This window comes from Trachypithecus francoisi, unplaced genomic scaffold, assembly GCF_009764315.1.
Source record: "Trachypithecus francoisi isolate TF-2019V2 unplaced genomic scaffold, Tfra_2.0 Contig00101_ERROPOS395535, whole genome shotgun sequence".
NCBI classification, from domain to species: domain Eukaryota; kingdom Metazoa; phylum Chordata; class Mammalia; order Primates; family Cercopithecidae; genus Trachypithecus; species Trachypithecus francoisi.
In genome coordinates this window covers 207,633-230,944 of record NW_022680473.1, presented here as the reverse complement: position 1 = coordinate 230,944, position 23,312 = coordinate 207,633, and the positions used below count along the sequence as shown (strand labels likewise).

Sequence of the window (23,312 nt, the reverse complement as noted above, 5' to 3'; positions counted from 1 at the left end):
GTTTTTTGTGAGGGCCTGAGAGTAATTAAATAGTGACAATGGACTGTTAGCTAGGGATTTTGCTTGTGTCCACAGATTTACAAGCACATATACCAGATGGCAGAACTTAGCCATTTAGGGAGAAAAAACAACTATCTTCCAGTTAGTGTATTATTTACAAATAATGATACAGCCATATGTGATTCTGATTAATGATCTGCTCAAATCACACACCTTCGTGTTTGGGACACACTGGTTTAAATGGCTCTTATTTTACCTAAGTCATGAGGTGCTAAGTATCTCTCATCATGACCATCCCTACAAGAAAATTTAAAATATTTGCATTTATTTCTTAGGACGTCTGTAACCAATCACCTCAAAATAGGGGCTTAAAACAACAGTAATGAACTCTCTCCCAGCTCTGGAGATGAGAAGTCTGAGATCAAGGTATCTCAGAGCCATGCTCCCTCTGGAGGCTCTAGGGGAGGATCCTTCCTGCCTCTCCCAGCTCCTGGTGGCTCCAGGCGTTCCTGGGCATCACTCCAGTCTGTGCCTCCATCTCCACGTGGCCTTCTGCTGTGTCTGTGCCTCCTCTTTTGTCTCTTAAACAGACACCTGTAATTGGATTTAGGGCCCATCTAATCCAGGATGATCGCATCTCAAGATCTTTACCTTAATTACACCTGCAAAGATCCTATTTCCAAATAAGGTCCCATTTCCCGGTTCAGAGAGTCAGAATATGGGCATATATTTTGGGGGCCACTGCTCAATACACTACAATTGTATGCTGTTCCCTCTGGATGTTCTAGGGGAGGATCCTTCCTGCCTCTTCCAGCTCCTGGGGGCTCCAAGAATCCCTGGGCTTGTGGCCATGTGACTCCAGTCTCTGCCTCTGTCTCCATGTGACCTCCTCCTCTGTGTCTGTGTCCCCTCATCTGTCTCTTATAGTGACACTTACTGCATTTGGGACCCATCCTTATCCAGAATAATCTCATTTCCAGATCATTCACATGATCACATTTGCAGACTCTTTTTCCAAATAAGGTTGCACTGACAGGTTCCAGGTAGAGATGATTTTTTTGCAGAATGTTGTTCAACCAATTACGATATCCTACCGTGTTCAACCCCAAATGAAACACATGTTAGACTGTAGTCCAAATATGTCTATTATTTTTTAAAAATTAATTATTACTTTTTAATATTCAGAGACAGGGTCTCACTTTATCACCCAGGCTGTAGTGCAGTGGTGTGATCATAGCTCACTGCAGCCTCAAACTCTTGGGCTCAAGTGATCCTCCTACCTCAGCCTCCTGAGTAGCTGTGACTATGGGCCTGCACCACTATTATATTTTATCTATCACTAGGCCCAAGGTCTCCTTGCTTGAGGCTCGAACTTTTTTCATGATGTTTTTGCTGCCAGGAGAACACGTCCTCCCATTTGTCCATATCATTCTGCCCAGCCATTCTTCTATTCTTGGCTCCATGAAAATGCTATCTCAGCCATCAAAATACAGCTCTTTCCTAATGGGACTACAATCCCACCTGTTTTTTCATCCCCTAGAATCGGAATGCTCTCTGAACCACTTTGAATGTTTCCAAACGCCTCTTCAGCCCATCACCTCATGTGAACACAGAAATTTGGGTTGATAGGATGTTTTTACCATCTTTTTCCAGGTAAAATTTCACCAAGGTATGTCCTGCAGAAACATTCTCTACACCTAGGAGAATTTACCTCCCCAGATCTCAGTTTCCGCATCATGCACTGAAGCAGGGAGTCCAAATGAATGTGTTTCTAAAACCCTCTGCTGCGTGTATTTATCTAGCACAGTGTTTTCTAACCAGGGATGGTACAGCCTCATGGGGAGAATGTGGCCATGTCTAGAGACAGTTTTGGTTGTCACACTGGGGTGGTGGATGCTCCTGGCATCTGGTGGGTGGAGCCCAGGGACACTGCTCAACACCCTACAGTGCACAGGGCGGTCCCACCACAGAGAATCCTACAGCCCCAGATGTCCATAGTGCTGAGGCTGAGAAATCCTTAGCATGAGGAACTCAATCTATTATCTATCTATCTATCTATCTATCTATCTATCTATCTATCTATCATCCATCCATCATCCATCCAACCATCCATCGTCTATTTTTCTATCTACCCATCTATCATCTACCCAACTACCTATCTAATCCTCCCAACCATCTCTCATCAGTCTATGTATGTATCTATCCATCTATTGATCATCCATTCAATGATTTATTATCTATCATCTATCTATAATTCATCCAAACATCCATCATCTATTTATCTATATACCTATCTATCTAACATTCACCCAACCATCCATCATTTATCTATCTGTGTATCTATCATCCATCCAACCATCCACCATTTATCTATCTATCAATCATCCATCCATCTATTATCTATCGACCTATCTTACTCCTTTCTATACTACTTTATCTAGTTATATCTGTAAATCATCTATCTGTATCATCATTATTTATGTCTCCTATCCATATCTATTATCAACCTATCATCTATCTGTCATCTATCTACCATCTATCTATCACTTATCTATCTATATCATCTTCTGTCAGTTATCTATCTACCAATCTAATCTATTCTTTATGTCAGTGGCTCTCAGCTAGGAGCAAGTTTGTACCCGCTAAAGGGGCATTTGGCAATGTCCAGAGACATTTTTGGTCATCACAATTTTGGGGGGTGGAGGGGTACTAGTATCTGGTGGGTAGAGCCCAGGGATGCTGCTCAACACCCTACAAAGGACACCCCAGCCCAGAGAATCATCCAGCCCCAAATGTCATTCATGTGCATTTTGAGAGACCCTGCATCATCTGAAGAGCCTGTCTATTGAGGATAAACACTCCAAGCACCACCTCCTCCTCCACCTCTCTGCCTCCTCAGGCCTCTCTTGATATCCAGCACACAGTAAGGGCTGTGCAGATATATTTAAGCAGATAAGTGGATCGATGATGAGAGACAGGCCCTATGCCTCCCACAGAGTTTAAAAAAAACTACATTCTTTAGTTTCCATGACCGACATTCTTTAACAATGGGCGACAGTGCATTCTTGAAATGCTGACAGTCATATTTTTCCCAAATGTTTATCTTGTTTGCCTTTTTCCTTCCTCGAGGGGAAGCAAAGGACAGTTTTGCATATGTGTGGAACACCAGTACGTGGATTTCCAGATGTCTCTTTGACAAAAAAGAAAAAGAAAAATCCTGAAGGATTTCCTAGAACACTGCTTCTCAGTCCCCACACTGTCTTGCTGCATACTGAAATTGTCACTACATGCAAGTGACACTCAAACTCTGCCTTCCTGCCTGCCAAATCTGTCATCAGAAGCATTGCCTTTGACTCAGTTTCCTTGCCTGTTAAAAATGTGTAGAGAAGATAATCATTGAGAGAAGGTGAATGAAAGCAGTTTTTTCAACCACTCTGATGGAAACCCAAATTCACGTGACTCTCTTTTGTCCTTGAAAATAGCATTGTCATCACTGCCTGGTTTTTGGGAGAATATTATTTTATTATCAAATGTACAGTATATTGACCTTAAAAATACAGTACACCAGTCACGGAAATAACAAGTCTTGTATTATTCATGGGCACAGACTGACTCATGGCTGGGGAAGAAGCAGCCACCTTAGACTGGACGGACAGCACAGATACTGCAGAGAAGTTTCTGGACTTTTAGGAGAAGACTCTAGATTCAATTCTGTAAAGCAATGATGCAGTTTTCTCCTTCCTTTCCTCTCACCTCTTCTGAGCACAGCTTTCAACAAAAATTTTGCATATAAGGAAATCTAATATTGCAGCCTTCCCCACTGCAGGGTTCCTGGAGAAGGTAATATAACAGTGGTTACTGAATTTGAAGGAAGTTGGAGAGGAATTTTTTAAAATTATATTTCCATGTCTGCTGTAATGTATCCAAGTCTTGTAAAGACCAATAATTATTAATTTAATGAGACAGAAAGTATTTCTCCTTCTAGTCTCATCGTCTGATTTGAGAGGAAAATATATTATTATATATATAAAACATTATAAAAGGTGAGTTCCAGGAAGAATAAGTTTTTTTCATATAAAATGGTAGCTGTATGTATGTAACTTTGAATTTAATATATATATATATATATATCAATCACTCTGGTTCTAAATCCTTATCGGGCAAGCTGGAGTTTTGAAGTGACAGAGGAAATAACTGAAAGATGACTTGTCAATCTGGAGCAAAGTCTATCATGTAAAAACTGCAGCAGGTTAACTAGGTGATGCGTCTTTAATGGGCTAGTGGGGGGTTATTCGTGTCTATGGTTTATTTTTGGTGAATGTTCTTCAGATATCCTATGGACGCTTATGAAGGCAGTTGAGTGGCATTTGCGAAAAAAAAGAAAAATTGCAGTCAGAGCACAGATACCCCGAATGAAGCCTCTGGAATGATGTAAACACAAAAGAAAGTTCCCAGCGAGGCTGAGCCCTCCTTCTCGTGTCTGTATTGCTTCCTTTTCCCAACAATCGTAGATCAAGTTCAACCTCAACTTGAAACCCACGGGGAGCCACCATGCACTATGACATTATTTAAGAGCTCCGATTCCCCAGCCTGACTTCCCATACAAACCGCGCTTTGCTGTCAGTCCTAAGCAATCATGCTGGAATCCACATTTCAGAAGACATGGATGTAAGTTGTTTTGGAGTCACTGCCGAGAATGTTTTTTGCCATGCACTTGTAGAAGCCGGCGTCTCTCTGTGTGGCATGCTGGATGGTCAATGATCCCTGGGGGTGAAGAAATCTGTTTCCATACAGACGAGCCTGAACCCCTGCCTTCAGATGCGACTTATCCGGCAACTCCCACGTGATGTCAGCTTTGGGAATCCCCATAGCCATGCAGTTCAGTTTCACGGTGTTCCCGGGCCGGGTGTAGATGACAGGGGTGGGCTCGCTGGTGATCCGGGGAGGATAGGCGATCACAATCACGGGGATGCTGGTGACCGAAGGGCCGTCCTCCGTCTCCATCCTGCATACATAGGTACCCCTGTCAAACACGGAGGCCTCACGAACCGCTAGGGTGCCATTGTCCAGAAGGGAAATGCGTCCCAGGGCTTGGGGGCCCTCCAGACGCATGCCGTTGGGGAGCGTCCAGGAGAAACGTCCCTGCCCAGCCCCGGGAGGGGTGCAGGGGAGCTTCAGGGTCTCACCGTTGATGATGCTGACCAGGTTATGATACTGCTTGTTTGCTTCTGGTTTCAGCCCCACCTTCAGGGAGACCAGCCTCTCCGTGTGGCCAGCGGCGTTGCGGGCCACGCAGCGGTAGGCCCCGGCGTCCACCGAGGAGAGACCGCTGATGTGGAGCATGCCGTCAGCCTTGTGGTAGAAGCGCTGCAGCTGCTGTCCACTGTGCAGATCGGTGCCATTGGGAAGGACCCACACTAGGCTGGGTGTCGGGCTCCCCGCGGCAGAGCAGTTGAGGCTGATGGTGTGGCCCGCCATGGCCGTGATCTTCTCGCTGATCGGGTCGTGGAAGACGGGTTTCTCCATGGGCTCCAGGACAGTGAGCTGCACGATCAACCTGGCCTCCCCTCCCTCGTTGCGCGCCATGCATACTAGCTGGACGGAGTCGCTCTTCCTCAGACTCCTGATGTCTAGGGAACCGTTGCCATGGACAGTGACCCGGTTTCCATAGTACGGAGCTGGCAGAACCACACCCTCGGGAAAAGCCCATAACACCCTGGGGGTGGGGATGCCTTCCGCTCTGCAGTCAATCAGTTTCCGACTGCCCCCGGCTGCGATCTCCCGCACAGTGGTGATGGGGTTGGGGCTACCGTTGATCTTGGGTGGCTGGACATTGACGTGAATCCACACCGTCTTCCTATCCTCTCCGGCGCTGTTCCTGACCAGGCAGGTGTAGTTGCCGCTGTCAGAGCGCTGGGCTTTCTGAATAAGGAGAGTGCCATCTTGGTATATCTGATACTTCTCAGAGGAGGTAGGGATCACCCGGTTGGTTGGGGACAACCAAGTCACCTTGGGCGTGGGTTCTCCTTTGGCCTCACAGGCTACAGTGGCCACGTCTCCATAGGGCACCTGAACTGCCAAGTAAGTCTTGTTCCAGATGGTGGCGGGCGCTGTCACCACCTTGACTCTGACTCTCATCTCGTCCTTCCCTACCTGATTTTCGGCAAAGCAGGTGTAGTCTCCTTCCTCCCTCATCCCCACTTCGTTAAAGTAGAGCGTCCCATTGTTGAAGACGACATAGCGCTTGGTGCGTCCACCGCTGTCATCTGACTGCATGAAGGAGTTCACCAGACTCCCATCCGGGAGGCTCCAGGAGATCTCAGGATTGGGAAGCCCGGTGGCCACACAGTCCACTTTCAGGTCACCCCCATAGAAGACTTTGTGGTCGTTCTCCTCTTTGTGCTCAATCTTGGCTGGTTTCATTACCACATTCACCTTGAGCACCACATAGTCGTCACCAACCTTATTTCGAGCTACGCACAGGTAATCTCCTGCGTCTTTGTCCGTCACTGATTTTACCACCAGGGTCCCATTGGCAAACACCTTGATTCTGCTATCAAAACTACAGAAAAAAAGAGAAAGGAGTAGATGTCAGTTTCTCAAATGCTCTACTGTGGCATTAGGTCACTGGAATAACACAAAAATAGGTGGTTCTGTGATGCATCAGCCCAGATGGCTACTATTGCAAAATGCCCAATGGTTTGATCCACACACACTTGCAGGAATAGGATTGACGTCTTCAACTACGTTTCATGTCCTTGAACCCATGGTCAGGCCAACCTAACATCAGATTCAACAGGGAGTTCTTATTTGCAGTCAATCACTTTCCACAGCCTTCTCCAGGCTGTAAAAACCACTGGGCAAGAGAGGAGGAAGTTAAGTATTTGTTAAGAAGTTAGGTATTTGTTCTGGATCCGAGTTTAGAGGGACAACATTTCATTGCATAAAAATCACACACCGGGCCAGGAACAGGGGCTCAGGCCTGTCATCCCAGCACTTTGGGAGGTCAGGATGGGAGGATTGCTTGAGGTGAAGTGTTCGAGATCACCCTTGGGAACATAGCAGATCCCATCTCTACAAAAAGTAAATAATAATAGTAAGAAGAAGCCGTGCCTCGTGGTGCACACCAGTAGTCTCAGCTACTCAGGAGGCTGAGGCTGGACGATTGCTTGAACCCAGAAGTCTGAGGCTGCAGTGAGCTATGATCACACCACTGCACTCCAGCCTGGGCAAGAGAGTGACACCCTGTCTCTAATGAATTTATTATTATTATTAGTTGAGATGGACTGTCACTCTGTCATACAGGGTGGAGTGAAGTGGTGTGATCTTGGTTTACTGCAACCTCCACCTCCCGGGTTCAAGAAATTCTCCTGCCTCAGCCTCCCGAGTAGCTGGGACTACCGACGCTTGCCACCACGCCTGGCAAATTTTTATATGTTTATTAGAGACAGTGTTTCACCATGTTGGCCGGGCTGGTCTCGAACTCCTGACCTCAAGTGATCCGCCCACCTCGGCCTCCCAAAGTGCTGTGATTACAGGCGTGAGCCACTGTGCCTTGCTAATTAATTTCATTTAATTTTATCGGACGCAGGGAGCAATGTGTGTGCATATTCATCCTGAAAATGGACTCACATTCGTTGGGGCCACCAGCCCAGCGATTTACAGGAAGCCACGCAAAGCCGCCTACCTGAAGAGCGCGTCGATCATCCTCTTGGAGGGCAGCCTCCAAAGGATGCGCGGCCAGGGGTCCCCCGAGGCGCTGCAGTCCAGCTTGAGGGTCCCTCCGTACCTGACGTCCGTCCTCCGCGGGGAGGTGCCCGTGATGCGCGCGTTGGCTGCTGCACGCTGCACGTTCAGCTGCACCGTCCTGCGCGCGGAGCCCACCAGGTTGGCGGCCACGCACTCATAGCGCCCACTGTCCTTGGGCGCGAGGTTGCGGATGTAGAGCGTCCCGTTGGGGAAAACGAACAAGTTCCCGTGGAGGAACTGCGAGGGGCGGATCTGGGTACCGTCCCCGAGCACCCAGCGCACGCTGGGCAGGGGCGCGGCCTTGGCAGTGCAGTGAATGTGAATGCTGAGCCCAGGGGGCAGCGAGATGTTCTCCAGCTTCTCCTGGTGGATAACCGGGGCAGTGCCGCCACGTGCAGGCGGATGGCCAGGCTGTCCGCCCCGGCTGCATTGCTGGCCACGCACTTATAGACGCCTCTGTCCGAGAAGGACGCCTCCTTGATGGAAAGGGTTCGGTTTTCATGCAGGGTGATGCGGCCCTCCACTGGGGACACAGTTTGCCACACCCTCCTGTCGGGGAAGATCCAGGAAATTTGGGGGGCTGGGGTCCCTTTGGCCAGACACTCCATTGCAATGGTGTCTCCCAGGTAGACGGTGACGTCCTGGTAGTGGGAGGCTAGGATTTGAGGTTGCTGCACGGTGACCGAGAGCAAGACCACCATCCGGTCCAGGCCGTGCAGGTTGCTGGCGGTGCACATATACTGGCCTCGATCTTGCACTTGGACCTGCCGTATCACTAAGGTACCGTTCTTGAGAACCTCAAACCGTTGTATCCTGGTATTCGGAGTCATAAGAGCTCCTGGAGAAAAGTAACACAGTCAGCTTTGGCATAAACTGTGCCCTTTCGATAATGCTCAAACGAGCAGTATTAGTTCATCTAATTCTCCACTTTATCACTCAGACAGCAAAAGCAAATGTAGAAGGTAGAATGTTTTAGTGTTTTTAAAAGGTTTTTTTATGTTTATTTTATTTGTTAGAGATAGGGTATTGCTCTGTCTCCCAGGTGAGGGTGCAGTCATAGCTCACTGCAGGCTCAACCTCCTGGACTCGGCCTTCTAAGTAGCTGGGACTATAGGTGCAGGCCACCACTCCTGGATAATTTAATTTTTTTTTTTTTTTTTGTAGAGACATGGTCTTGCTGTGTTGCCCAGGTTGGTGTTGAACTCCTGACCTCAAGTGATTCTCTTGTCTTGGCTACCCAGAATGCTGGGATTACAAGTGTGAGCCACAACACCCAGCCTGTTTTGGTCCTAACCGTTAAAGAAATGTAAAACTGAGATATCATCTCATGCCTGCTGGAATGTCTATTATCAAAAAGACCAAAAACAACAGACACTGGTGAGGATGTGTAGAAAAGGGCACCCTCATACACTGTTGGTGGGAATGTAATTTGGTACAACCACTATGGAAAACAGTATGGAAGTTCCTCATAAAACTAACAATAGAGCTGCCTATAGTCTAGCAATCCCACTACTGGGTATTTAGACAAAGGAAATGATGTCAGTATGTTGACAAGACATCTGCACTCCCGTGTTTACCACAGTGCTATTCACAACAGCCAAGATATGGAGTTCAGCTACGTGTCCATCAATGAATGAATTGATAAGGAGAATGCGGCATATACGCACAATGAAATACCATCTGTCTTTTGTTTTTCTTTCTTTCTTTTTTTTAAAAAAAGGAGCACCACTGCACTCCAGCCTGGGCGACAGAGCGAGACTCCATCTCAAAAAAAAAAAAAAAAAAAAAAGGAAATTCTGCCATTTGCCACAACATAAATGAACCTGGAGGACATTAGGTTAGTGAAATAAACCAGGCACAGAAAGACAAATACTGCATGATCTCATTTATATGTGCAATGTAAGAAAGTTGAACTCACTGAAGCTGACGCAGATAGTGGTATGGTGGTTACCAGGGGCTGGGGGTGGGAGTAAAGGGAAGATATTAATTCAAGAGTATGAAGTTCAGTTAGGAGAAATATGCTTAAGTGGTATTATACTCATGGCAACTATAGTTAATAACAATTTAGCTTATACTTGAAAATTGTTGAGAGTAGATTTTGTGTTGTCATCACACACATACGAAATAAGTATGCTATAAAAAAAAAGGATAGAGAAAAATAATGTTTTGTTTCTCTTTTTCATTTTTACACTAGTCCCAGAAACGGGGCCATCTTCAGGCAAAGGAGGGCAAACGTGGGTTTAATAGAGAATTCTGGAAGCAGGCATGAGTCCCAGCCACTTCCAAGATTAGCTAAGATGGCACAAGCTCAATTACTAGAGACACAGCCTCTCCCTTATTTATTTATGCTAATGCTGTTCTCCTGAACTCCTCGGGCTAGCTGGCTGCATGGGCATGCCAGGCTTGCAGTGGCCAGCCACCCCTGCCCAGAGAGGCCCTTGAATCCATAAGAAAGGTGAATTAATCCTAAAGTAAGACTCCAGTAACTTTCTCTTACACAAACTCTGGTTAAAGTGTAGACTGGGTACATATGGACATTAAGATAGGACAAATAGACCCTTGGGACTACTAGAGGAGAGAGGGAGGGGTGGCAAGGGCTGAAAAATCCACCTATTGGGTGCTGTGCTAGCTACCTGGGTAATGGGATCTTTTGTGCCCCAAACCTCAGCATCACGCAATCTACCCATGCGACAAACCTGCACATGCTCCCCCTGTATCTAAAACAAAAGCTGAAATTATAAAAATAACAATAAACACTTATTCAAGTAAAAACAATTCCCCAAATGTGTTATAAAAATTTCTCCTAATGTGCTTATGTTGTTCAACACATGCTGTTTTAATGTATTATATTGCTAGCCAATAAAATAAAAATTGACCAAAAAAAAAAAAAAAAAGTAGATGCTTAAACATCTTACCTGTGGAAACCTTTGTCCAAGTAACGAAGGGCTTTGGTTTTCCTGTTGCCTCACAGGGGAACACGGCGTCTGTCTCGGCAATGACGGACACAGTCTGTGGGGACTTGGTGAGGATCTGGGGCTTTTCCCCAAGAGACCAGAATTTGGATGCAGGCGGTCCTCCTGCAAAGAACTTTGAGCTGCTCTGGTGGAAGCTTCCTGAGGACTGGACAGAAGATGTTATAAAGGAGACAGAACTCTGGGTGGATGAGACCAGGGGGATATTCTGTAAGTTAGTTGAGGGTGACCCCGTGGTCCGCGGAGTGTGCAACAACGGAGGTGCTGGAGGGCCAAAGTCCAGATGGAAGGTGCTATGGGAAGGTATCCTGTTGTAGGAACCTGGATTAACTTTTCTCTCTCTCATTACTGGGCAGAAGAAGTGGGTATCTGGGGTCTCAGGGTGACTCCCAGCTGTGGAAAAGAAAGAGTCCTGTTGGTAAAGAAAGGGAATCTTCCATTGGAATAATGAGGAATTCTTGGACTGGGAGGCTTTCCAACTGGGTTTCTTGCCTCAGGGATGTTGTTATTTCCAAACACTTTGGAGTAGCCACTGAGTTGGTCAGTTCTTCGGTCGGCAAACTTACTAGGAATGCTGGGTTTGGACATGTGCAATGGGAGAGGAGTTGTTGTACTTGATAATCTTGGAGTTGTAAACTGCTTGTTCTCTGGTAAAGACCTAGAAGGATATGTAGTTATTTCTGGTTTGTTGGTCCAGTGATGAGGTGGCTGGAAAGTTACAAAGTATCTGGAAGCACTTTGTGTGGACATTTCAGGCAGCCTCACTGTTCCCGTTGGTAGGATGGGTTTGGCAGGGACTCTGGCTAGTTGATGAGAAGCATGAACTCTTCCATCCTGGTGGTGGCCATCTGGGCCATGTGGTAGACTCCTATTATCAAATACTTGCTTCTCCAGTTCCAGCTTTATAGACAAGTTGAATGCATCGTGGTCGGAAGAGGGTGTTGATAATTCATTTGGTCCTGACATATGCTGTGTCCCTTCATTGCTCACTGGGGCTGCTTCGGTTTCTGGATTTCCCACATAATTCAAGAAAACATTTTCCTTGGAATCTCTAGATGTTTGAGATGTTCTTGGACTGAGAAGTGCTGGCTTAGTGGTGGTGGTTTCTCCCAAAGACATGAGAATCGTGGGTGGGGACAAGGATGCTAGCTCCTTCATCTGGGCGGCAGTAGGGGTGTGATTCTGTGGTCTAGTTTCAGAAAGGAGAATAGCTACAGTGGTTTCATGATGCTCTTGATCAAGACTGGTGGTTTCTGCCTGACTTGAAGACACCTGCACTTTTATGCCTGAGAGAGTTGTGGAAGAACCAACTTCTTCCTGTTGAAATGGTGTGGAGACTGTCACAGAGGATGAAAACTCAGAAGTAAAATCCACATCCTCGAGCTCTTTAAGAAGGGGAGGGTCTGTAAGGTTTTCCCCAGAAGTGGTAACAGGTATGTCTGTCTGTAGCCTCCCAGGCTGGGCTGTCCTTGAGGGATTCCAGGTTGGAGTTCCTGGAAAGCCTACAGGAGAGGATTCTTCCTTAAATTCCCCCGTAGTGGAGACCAAGGAGCCAGAAGTTGGTATGACATTAGTAACTGACTCACCAGTGACTAAAGTGTCACTTTTATGTTTGTCGACATTTGTGGCATCATCATCCTTAATTTCTTTTCCATCTGATGTGGGTTTATATGTGACTGGAAGTGTCTCTTGGACTTTATGGTAAGATGAATATATTTTTCTGGCGGTTGTCATGTAATCGAAGGAATCATAAGGGTCCTCAGTTTTCAGAGAAACAGTTGTAGGCAAAAGTATAGTTTCTGAACTGGGAGTAACAATGTTTCTATGTTTATTTTCTGGAGAAGGGCTGGGCTTGGATCCAGACGCTCTTGAGCTCACTGTAGAAGGGGTATATCGATGTTTGTTTGGCCTCTTCCCGTGTTTTCTCCGTGGCGTTCCCTTGGATATGGGTTCTGCATTCTTCTTCATTTCCAACTGTTTGGGGGTATTAACTGTGTTATCTACCCAAGCTATAGGAACCGGAGAACTCTCCACTTGATTTGAAATCTTAATTTCAAGTGCTTGAGTTGGTTGAGTAGATAAAGTCTCTGATGGGGCAAAAGTTGTGGGTGGGGTTTGCTTGTGTCGGTGGCGGAATTTGTGGGGGCGTAATCTCTTTCTCCCATTGGGTCTCCTTCGAGAAGGGTGAGTGGTCATGGTGGATGACGAAGCAACTTTTTGCCTTGAGTTGTTGTTGCTGTTGTGGTGTCTTTGTCTAGCAGGGTGCCAACTGTGGTTTCTGCAAGCTTCTTAACTGGAGACACACTGCTCATTATACCCAGTGTGGAGTCAGGCAAAGTGATGGATTTGCTCTCTTGGCCCTCACTCTCAGAACTTCTGGAGTGTGTGGGGTCTCCCGCTAGCATATCTCCTCCCTGTAGTGTCTGAGACTTCTCTTTCATATCTGTTTTAATCAGTAAGGTGTCTTGAGTGCTTAAACTATTTTTCACAAGCTGGATGTTCTCTGTCGGTCCTTGTAAATGTGATTTGCCTGGGACACCTCGTTCACCTATAGTAGAATCCTCAAATGACTTTGATGTACTAGAGTCATTAACCCAGGTTGTGGGGATTGGAGTAATGTGTGCAAAGGTGTATTCTTTCATGTTATCCTCATGTGTTTGTGAATTAGTCTCCAAATCTGGGTCAAAGTATTGCACAGGCTCAGACTCAGCCAAAGAGACAGCATCCAATGGAGGCTCATACTCACTGGATGTGGGCTCTGGTGAGGATCCAACATCTGCTGCAGACCAACCCTCTGTTGCTGTCTCTTCATGGGTGGGCTCTTCATAGACTGTGTCTAAGGTGTGCAGAGCAGGAGATGGTTCATAAGGCTCAGATATAAGTGTAGGGGCTGCAGTCCACTTCAGGTCACCTTCAGTGGAAGTTATCTCCTCAGTCTTCTCGGAAAGCTCATAAACAACTTCTTCAAGAGGTGTGCTTGTTGCTTCAGGTTCAACAAGAATAACTCCATTGTGGTTGTGCTCCAGTCCCATGCTGGCTGAGGAAGTGGTACTCAAAACGTGCTTTTCTTCACCAAGTAGAGGTACATCTGCTGAGGATTCTTCAGCACTGGCTGCTGTCTGCACAGGAGATGCTGACAGGGGAGAAACAGCAGGCAAAGGTGGTGTGATTTCTAGACTCAAGGATGGAAGACTTGTGGTTTTAATCACTGGGGGTACTTCTGTGCCCTTAGGGAGATTTTTCCCACGGACTTTGGCTAAAATGTCAGCCCAGCGCTCTGGATTAATCTGTTTGTTTGCCATGTTTATCCTTCGTCTAGATTCAAACACTCTGCGACCTTCTGCAACATTGGTCTCTGGTTCTTTTTCCGAATGCTTCCAGAGTTTCAGCTTTCTTCTCCCTTTCTTGGCTTTCTTATCTCCATTGATGGCATCATCCTTTGTTTTGAGGAACACCTCTTGGTCCTTTGGATGCAGAAGTCTCCTTGAAGTGTTCTCTTCATCTCCCATGCCTGAGCCCCCTTCATCCTCCACGATGTCTTCTCTCACTCTGGAAAGAGCCTTTGCACCTGGGCGTTGGCCTCTTTTGGATGGCGAGCCAGACCCTTTCTTGGTCACTGTGATTCCCACGGTAAAATGGTCTGCCCCTTGCTGGTTGACAGCCACACATCTGTAGTAACCACTATCGCTGACTTGGACCTTTGGGATGGAAAGAGTTCCATTTGGCAGCATGTATACATGTGATGTGTTAGTCAAATCATTAATTATCCTTCTGTTTGGAAGAATCCAGCTAAGGTGGGCTTCGGGTATTGCTAAAGCATTGCAAGGCAACGTCACCGGCTCTCCTGGGTTCTTGCCAATTGTCACTGTGTCTTTCTCGGCTGGCTGAGTGGAGGGAGACTGCACAAGTACCCTATATACTATGCGGTCCATTTCATCCCTCACTTGAGCAATGCACTGGTACAAGCCCGAGTCAGATGGCTCCATTGACTTGATCCTTAGCCAGCCACTGCTGAGAATGGAGAACTTGCTGTCTGGATCATTCATGGGCGCTTTCAGGATGGAGCCATCTGGAAGCACCCAGAAGATAGACGGACTCTCAGAAGCTTTCACATTGCAGCTCAACTGGCATGGACCCCCTTCCAGGACAGTCTGATCTCTTTGCACAGCTCCACTAGGCTCAATCATTACCCAGCTTCTGCCCCGAGCCTGCCTTGTATCTTTGGTAGATATTGTTTGAGAATACTCGGTGTAGTAGGAAAGTAGCACCTTCTTGGCCGTACTCTGACGTCGGTTCAGCTGGATATCTATGGATGGCTGCATGACCCATTCTGGTTCTGCAAGAATCTGGGCTCTCACGCCTGTGTAGTAAAGAGCTTCCTCATCAGCATCCTGCCTGTACTGGTAGCTGACTCTGGGGTCTTTGCTGAGCATGAGCTCTCTGTGTAGCTTCACGGGAACTTCACTATAGTATGCTATCAATTTCCATAGCTTTTCATAGTTTTCCCGGGTCATCGGACACTCAAATTCCAAGGCAACTGTTGCATTTATGTCAATATCTGGAGGATCCGTTTGGTTCAAGTGAATTTTGTACACACCCATTGGTTTCTTGATGTCACAGACCAAGTTCACCATGTTCCCGTGCTCGTCAGTCATGTTCAAAGAGACGTTCCACTGGGAGAGTTGGAATTTCTCCATGATGAGCTGGCTGTCACCATCCTCTTCTTGTTCTTGCTCCTCCTCAATACTGCTGCTCCTGTTCTGTCTCAGAGGAGACTCTATGGAAGGCTTCAGACAAGTCATGTCCTTCAGCTTGTGAATCTCATGTTTGTACAACTTCTTTGGACTGAAGCACATTGCACACAACTGACCGCCTTCATAAGCTTTGTCCTTTTTACACTTCAGAATTCCTAAAACAAATAAGCAAATAGACACTCAATAGGGTAAGGAGCCAAAAAATGGCACGCCTTACCCATGGCCAGAGAATAAAGCCTATGTTTGTGTCTTTATCACCCAGCTGTAATCCTATAACCAAGGAATCCTATACATGAGTTGCCTTTGGGGCTTCATGTTAAACCACAGTTTTAGCACACTGTGTGGTAACTAACGGGTGCTTTATAACTGCTTAACCATTAATAATAATTTTTACCTAAAAATACCTTAAAATACTTACTAACAGGTATTTAAAAAGCATTTCTAAGTTAAAGTAAACAACTTCACTCACAGACATTATATAATGTACCTTCTGTGAAAGTTTAGGAGAATCTATATAAGTAACTGCAAACTGGGGAAACATTTCTAGGTAAAAAGATGAATCTTGCATGTATCACATCATATCTACTTTTCGTTGTTTTTTCATCTTGATATATATATACCTATATATAAAAAATCTTGAAATATATCTATCAATATATACAAATATGTATCTCTCTTAATAGATATATTTATATAATATATATATAAATAATAGATATATTTTTATATAATATATAGATATATATCTCTCATGATATATAAACATATATTGATATATCTATAAGTATATATTAATATGTAGATATATAGACATATAATCAATGTTTATGTCTAAATATATATAAATAATATATAAATATATATGGATATAAATATATAAACCGTGAAAGCATTTTCAGGTAAAAGGAAGAATCTTTGGCATGTATCACATCATATTACTTTTTTTAATCGTTACATAAAAATATATAAATTTATAGATGTACATATATTTATAAATAGATAATCAGCATATCTATATTATAAATAATTTATAAACATACAATACATAATTTATATATTTATATATAAATATGTAATCAATATGTATGTATATAGGTAACTATACCTGTATTTATAACTCTCTATGGATAAATTTATAATATATAATGTATATATAATCAATATGTATGTATCTAGGTAACTATATCTATATTTATAACTCTCTCTATAGTAAACACTTCGCAGAGGGGTTGCTTTTGAGTTCACATTGTCCTCTTAGTCTCCTGCATATGAAATCTCTGGAATTTTCTTCATCCTTTCTGGCCACAGCTCAGTCTCAGTCACTGCTTCCTCCTCCTCCTCTGCCTGAATCTTTGCTGACTGGGTCCTCCTTGACTTGGTCCTAAGCCCCTTTCCTTCCTGGTCTGCTTCAGCATCAATGGTCTCTCCCACATGTGTGGTTCCAATTACCATCCACCCGCCAGTGATGACTACCGTATGTGCTTCTCTAGTCCAAACACATTCTCTGAGTTCCACACCCCATTGCCTCTTTATATGTCTTTTTAGATAGCATGAAGGCTCCTCGAACTGACATCTACAAAACAAACTTATATTCTCTCCCTGACCTAAATGTAGAGTCTCGTGCCTGTTCTATCTCAGTAAATGATGGCATACTCTCTCTGCTTGGGGAAACTGGAAGACCAGGAGTTTTTCTTGATAGTCCTCTGCCTACTTCTGCCCATTCACATTGGGAAGAAGCCAGTCATACTGCTTCATCTATGACTTGGAGAATTATAAAACTCCTAACTGGCTTTGCCATCTTTCCTTTTGCCCACCTGACCATGGTTTTCTGTGTGACTTCCAAAGTAAACCCTCAACATGCAAATAGGATTGTTTTGCACGTCTCCCCCCAACACACATACACACACTCACACTCACACCCACACACATACATGCTGTGAGACAACCAGCAAACATCAGCAGCATTTCCCAAATCCCTTGGCCAGCTCAATTTCAGGGTTCAGGGAATGAGCACAGCCTCTAAATGAATGCCCTGAAGAGGATGAGTAGGCTGGAGCACAGGCCCGCATGCCTCTTGCCTGAATCACTGCACTTTTAGAAAAGATGAGTTCAATGCTCCTAGCCCCTGCCTCTTTCTGCACATAAGATAATGTCTGGCAGGATTAATGACTGTGACTTTGTAACCTATAAGCAGATGTCCCCTGGCACCCAAACTTTGATGAGAATCAGCTCTAATGTAATCTCTGAGCACATCTGATGCGAATTCTGATCACATTTGATGTGACTTCTGAGCACCTGCAGAAGCTCCACCACCTGTGTATAAGCTGTGGGCTGAAACACTGCTATGGAACAGTCTAACAGAAACTCTCTGAAAGATTCTGGGATTGCAATCTGCAGAAAGGCTCACTATATAAGACTAACTTTAATACTTTAAAATCTTGGGTTTCTTTCACATACATGCAAATCTACACATATGCAGATGTACACACACGCACACACATACATGCATAGACATGCACACACAAAGACATGCATGCGCATCTCCAGACAGTAGCAGAGATGGTTCTTTGCCCAGCAAAGTTTTATGGGTCCACATCCATAATGTAGTGCTAATGCTACAAAATAGCCATCCAAATGCATTTTCAGGCTCCCTTGCATTCACTGGGGTGTGAGGACTGGTTCTCACGAATGGAATATGAGTGGAGGAGGTGTGTGTCTTTTCTGGTTAATACCATTCACACGTGGGTGTACCTCTGTCTTTCCTCCATCCATTGCTTGATGGTCCCTTGGAATGAAGCTCTAAAAGCTAAGAAAAAGCAAGCCTCTTGAACGTCTAGCAGTAAAGACTCCCAAGCAGGCAACTGAGCAAATCTAATGATGTTGAGTTGGAAATAAGTTTAGAAGCTGCAAGGAACAGACGGGAAGACTGTGTGGCTAGAAATAGATGAATAAGTAGGACAATGGGACCACCATGCTAGAGGATAGTGGGGACAGGTGGAGCGACCATTGTGTGGAGACTTCTTGGAGGGAATGTGCAAATGTGCATCTTATCCTCACAGCAATGAAAATCAGTTACGCAGAGGTGTGGCCTGGCTGGATGCACATTCTGCAAAAATGTTCTCACTGCTTTGTAGAGAGTGGATGGAAAACAGGGCTGACAAGGCCAAGGGGACACTTGTTTAGAATGCTCCCCCTTCCTACCAGAGAGAGAAGGAAAGGAGCCTGACCCAGGCCAGCAGCTGTGAGAATGGAGTTGAGGAAATAGATCCAGGATACGGTAAACACAATGCGATCTGAGGATGGGGATAGGTTGCAAAGTAGGGCTTAGAGAAGGGGGAGAAAAGAAGGAAGGAAGAAAGGGAAGAAAGGGATGGAGGGAGGGAGGGAGAAAGGGAGAGATGAAAGGAAGAACAGAAGGAAGAAAGGAAGGCAGGAGAGAAGTCAGGAGGAAGGAAAGAAGGAAGGAAGGAAAAAAGGGAGGGAGGAAGGAAGAAGCAAGGGAGGGAAGGTGGGAAGCAGGAAGGGAAGGAAAGAAAGATGGAAGGAAGGAGAGAAGGAGGGAATGAAGGAAGGAGAGAAGGAAGGAGTAAAGGAGGGAAGGTGGGAACCAAGGAAGGAAGGAGAGAAGGAGAGAAGGAAGGAAAGAAGGAAGGAAGGAAGGAGAGAAGAAGGAAGGAAGGAGAGAAAGAAGGAAGGAAGGAGGGAAGGAAAGAAGGAAGGAAGGAAGGAAAGAAGGAAGGAAAGAGGGAAGGAAGGAAGGAGGAAGGAAAGAAGAAGGAAGGAAGAAAGAAGGAAGGAAGAAAGAAGGAAGGAAGGAAGGAAGGAAAGAAGGAAGGAAGGAAGGAAAGGAAGGAAGGAAAGAAGGAAGGAAGGAAGGAAGGAAGGAAGAAATCACAATCTACTTTGTGGCAACTGCTACACGTAAGTCCTGGTTGTTGCCATAGCTCTCTGGATCAATACTGAGCATCGCTTCCCTGTCCGTAAAATAACGACCTTGTAGCCACTCCTCACCAGCCTGCTCTTTTCCAAGCATCCTTTGTAGCTTTCTCATGGAACATGCATTCACAGCCCCTCCCCAGTCCCAGTTTCCCACATTAAGCTGCAGTTCAAGGCTGGCATGATTCTCCAGATACCCATTCCATGGCAACCCACATCACCTGTATGTAACTGATTACACTGACCACTACATTTCACAAAGGGATAACTGCATTTGCATTGGGGAATGAAGGTGGCTTAACATTTAAGTGGTAACGTTTAAAGTATGGGTTCCTATCTTACTGATTGGGTGCTCAGATTTCATCCAAGGCGAGATGAATAAGTCAATATAAGAACCTTAGAGAAAGGAACGTCTCCAAAAAGATAAAAGAATGTGCAGCCAGGAGTGGTCTGCTCTCCTCTCTTCTTACCTCTGGATTTTGCATCCCATTCCAAAAACCATCTCATCTCACAATCACAGGTCCACGGATTTCCCTGCAAGTAAAGATTCTCCAGAAGCGGCATGTTCTGAAGCACACTGGCAGGAAGAGTTCTAATCATGTTCTCCGCTAAGTAGAGGTGCCTTATGGTGGAGAGTCTGAAATAATCCAGAAATGTGAACGTGGAGAAGGTGCTGGGGTGCAGCTGGTGGAGCAGATTTCCTTCCAAATGGAGTAGCCTCAGGGACGTTAAGCCGTTGAAAGCCTGTGGGTGGATAAACTCAATCTTGTTGTGGTCAATGTGCAGCCTCATTAAGTTAGAGAGACCCTGGAGGGTCTGTCCTGTGATCACTCTCAGCTTGTTGTAGCTGAACTTGAAAACCTACAAGGGCAGGGGAAAACAAAACAAAACAAAAGGATCCTGTTTATAGTTTAAAAGCCACAGCCCCAAACAGAAACCAGTACAACGGGCTGGAGAGTAGTAACATGAAACTTGTCTTTCATGTCAAAAAATAGCCATTTTATTGATCATTAAGGAGAATGACATAGTTCCCATTCTATATTACTGGTCTTAGAGGATGCAATTAGTGACATTTACAAATGCCGCAAGTTTACCTGAAGAGAGCTGAGGTCTCTTAAAGCTCCGTCGGGGATGCTTGGGATCTCATTGCCATGAATCATAAGTAACTCCAACTTGGTCAGTCCTGCAAATGAAGTTTCTGACAGGGCCTGTATGCTATTAAACCTAAGGAATAGTAATAATTATTATTATTATTAAGAAAATAAATAGCAAATACTTAACTCCCACATGGGAAACATTCTCTAGCCTGCCCAAGAGCAAATTAGTACAATAGTGAGTCTATTTATGTATTTATTTATTTATGACAATCTTACTCCGTCACCCAGGCTGGAGTGCAGTGGTGCAATCGTAGCTCACTGCAGCCTCCACCTCCCAGGCTCCAGCAATCCCCCCACCTTAGTCTCCCAAGTAGCTGGAAGTACAGGCACAGGCCACTATCCCTGGCTAATTTTTTTTTTATTTTTGTAGAATCAGGGTCTTGATATGTGCCCAGCCTGGTCTGGAACTCCTGGCCTCATGTGATCCTCCTGCCTGGGCTCCCAAAGTGCTGGGATTACAAACATGAGTCACTGCACCTGGTTATGAAATAGTGATTCTGAGGTTATAGGGGTGCCATTCCGAAAGATGTTTATCCCTTTGTGTCCCTATCTCTGGGGTCAAGAAGAAAGTGACACATATTTATTTGTCTTCGTTCTGTTAAGGAACATTCATGGAGAACTTTGACTTGGAATATGCTAATGTGATCAGGAGGCTATTTGGTGTCCATCAGTAGGATTTAGAATTCAACATGAGGCGTCTTGGAAACTCTGTGCTGAAGTGACAGTAATAAAAAGGGACACATGGCTAGCAGGGACGGGCAAATCCACAGCATTGGAATTTGCTTTGCATATGGCAAGAAAGGAGAGAGCTTCACGCTAAGGGCCAAATAGAAACGTTGACCACAGACACCGACAGTCTTATTTCCCATGGACAGTTGCCATGTCTGATGGATGAGCAAAGTTACTTGTAGACACGCTAGGTTTCTTTTTTTGTTTTGTTTTTTCCTGTAACCTGTCCTCAAGAGGAGTTCTTTTTGTTTGAAATGTTTGGTATTTTGTTGTTGTGTATATAATTGTCAAGATACTTTCCTGACCAATTTAGAAATTTCTCATTGCCATATTGGTAATAGCATACAACAATGCTTAAACTTGACCCCTGGATAAGCAATTTGAAAAATGAATAGAAAAGCCTGCATGCTGTTACCATAAATCACTGTTTCTGCTGAGATATAATACATCTAGCCTGATATCATCCATTGCTTCTCCTTGTCACTTAAATAAAAGGAAATCAATTAGCAGAGAACATAAGTGAATAGCTCATAGCTAAATGCAGCAGAGGCTAGCATGGTCCAATTTTCTCATACCCATATGTGCCCAAACCTGGACTACAATTCCAAAGTCAACAGAAACACCAGGTTAGATGTGACTCCCCTAAGACCCAGCCTTAGGAAGCTCCTTTCAGCTACAAATTTTTGAGTGCAGGAAATTTATAAGCTCTACTTTCAAAAACCATTCACCTTGATTGCATCCAACTTTTCAAAGACCTCCTTTCATAATTGCATTCTTCTCTTTAAGAACAATTTATGCAAAGAAAACATCAGATGGAATTAAATGCATCCCACCTTATTGAAATAATGTTGTATAGTTTCAATATGGCATATGGGGAAAATATAGTAGAAGATGATCCTATTTCCTGTTCATCATTTTGACTCATGTAGTCAGTGAACAATCATATATAGTGGGTCTCTCTTCTTGATTAGATGACATTTCCACTCTTCTTTTTAGTATATTACTCCAGTGTGTTGTCAGCCAAGCTCTGCTTTATTTAACACTGGTGAGAGGTAAAATATTAAAAGAATTGGGCTCATAGCTATTTGTGTACCTTATGAACATGCTTTGGATTCCATAGAAGGTGGGAAACTTAGCTGGAATTGAGCCTTGTCCTCTTTGTATTACTTTTTGCCCTTTATCACCTAAACCCCATGAAGCAGGCTAATTTTCCACAGCAGAAACTGAGATTCAAGAAAGTTTCCAGGCTGGGCATGGCGGCTCATGCGTGTAATCCCAGCACTTTGGGAGGCTGAGGCGAGAGGATCACTTGAGTCCAGGAGTTCAAGCCTGGGCAACATAGTGAGACCTAATCTCTACAAAAAACACAAAAATGAGTTGGGTGTGATGGTGCATGCCTGTGGTCCCAGTTACTGGTGAGGCTAAGCAGAGAAGACCACATGAACCCAGGAGGTCGAGGCTGCAGAGAGCTGTGATTGTGCCACTGCACTCCAGCCTGGGAAACAGAGCAAAACCCCATCTCAAAAAAAAAAAAAAAAAGTGAGAAAGAGAGAAAAAAGAAACTTTCCAAAATTTTCAAGGAATGGGAAAAAAGGGGGGGTTAAGCCACGCAATGTTCCATTCCAAAGTGTTTTTGCCATTACCTAGTGGTATTTTGGTCTTATTAAAACAAGATGGGAACTTAAACATGCCACAAACAAACACAGTAACAACAATAATGTCCCCATTACTGAAGAGGAGACTCCCAGAAGACATTAAATGCATTCAAGAATATAGTCAGTGAGAGTGAAATCCAGGCATCGTGAGACCAAAGCTTCAACCTGCATTCAGACACTGCTAACTGAGGTGGGAGAAGCTGTCAATATCAACTTGACGTTGTATTTTATTTAGTGAATTCAAATGTATGGAATCATGGTACAAAACTCCCCAAAATATAATGCTGCAAAGATAAGTGAAATTCAAGGGCATGAAGTTTTATTTCATGTTAAGGACCATGAACCTCCTCAGTGGGTAAA

General features: G+C 44.7%; 1 protein-coding gene across 1 annotated transcript in view; it reads right to left on the bottom strand.

The window, feature by feature from the left end:
- Positions 1 to 3,501: 3,501 nt before the first annotated feature.
- Positions 3,502 to 23,312, bottom strand: part of MXRA5 (matrix remodeling associated 5) — a 33,951-nt gene continuing 14,140 nt past the window's right edge. The window contains 8 exon segments of the mRNA XM_033236428.1: positions 3,502 to 6,562; positions 7,688 to 8,129; positions 8,132 to 8,587; positions 10,665 to 11,078; positions 11,081 to 12,946; positions 12,949 to 15,630; positions 19,882 to 20,272; positions 20,506 to 20,635. Coding sequence (XP_033092319.1) covers positions 4,654 to 6,562; positions 7,688 to 8,129; positions 8,132 to 8,587; positions 10,665 to 11,078; positions 11,081 to 12,946; positions 12,949 to 15,630; positions 19,882 to 20,272; positions 20,506 to 20,635 — 8,290 coding nt within the window. The 3' untranslated portion in view covers positions 3,502 to 4,653.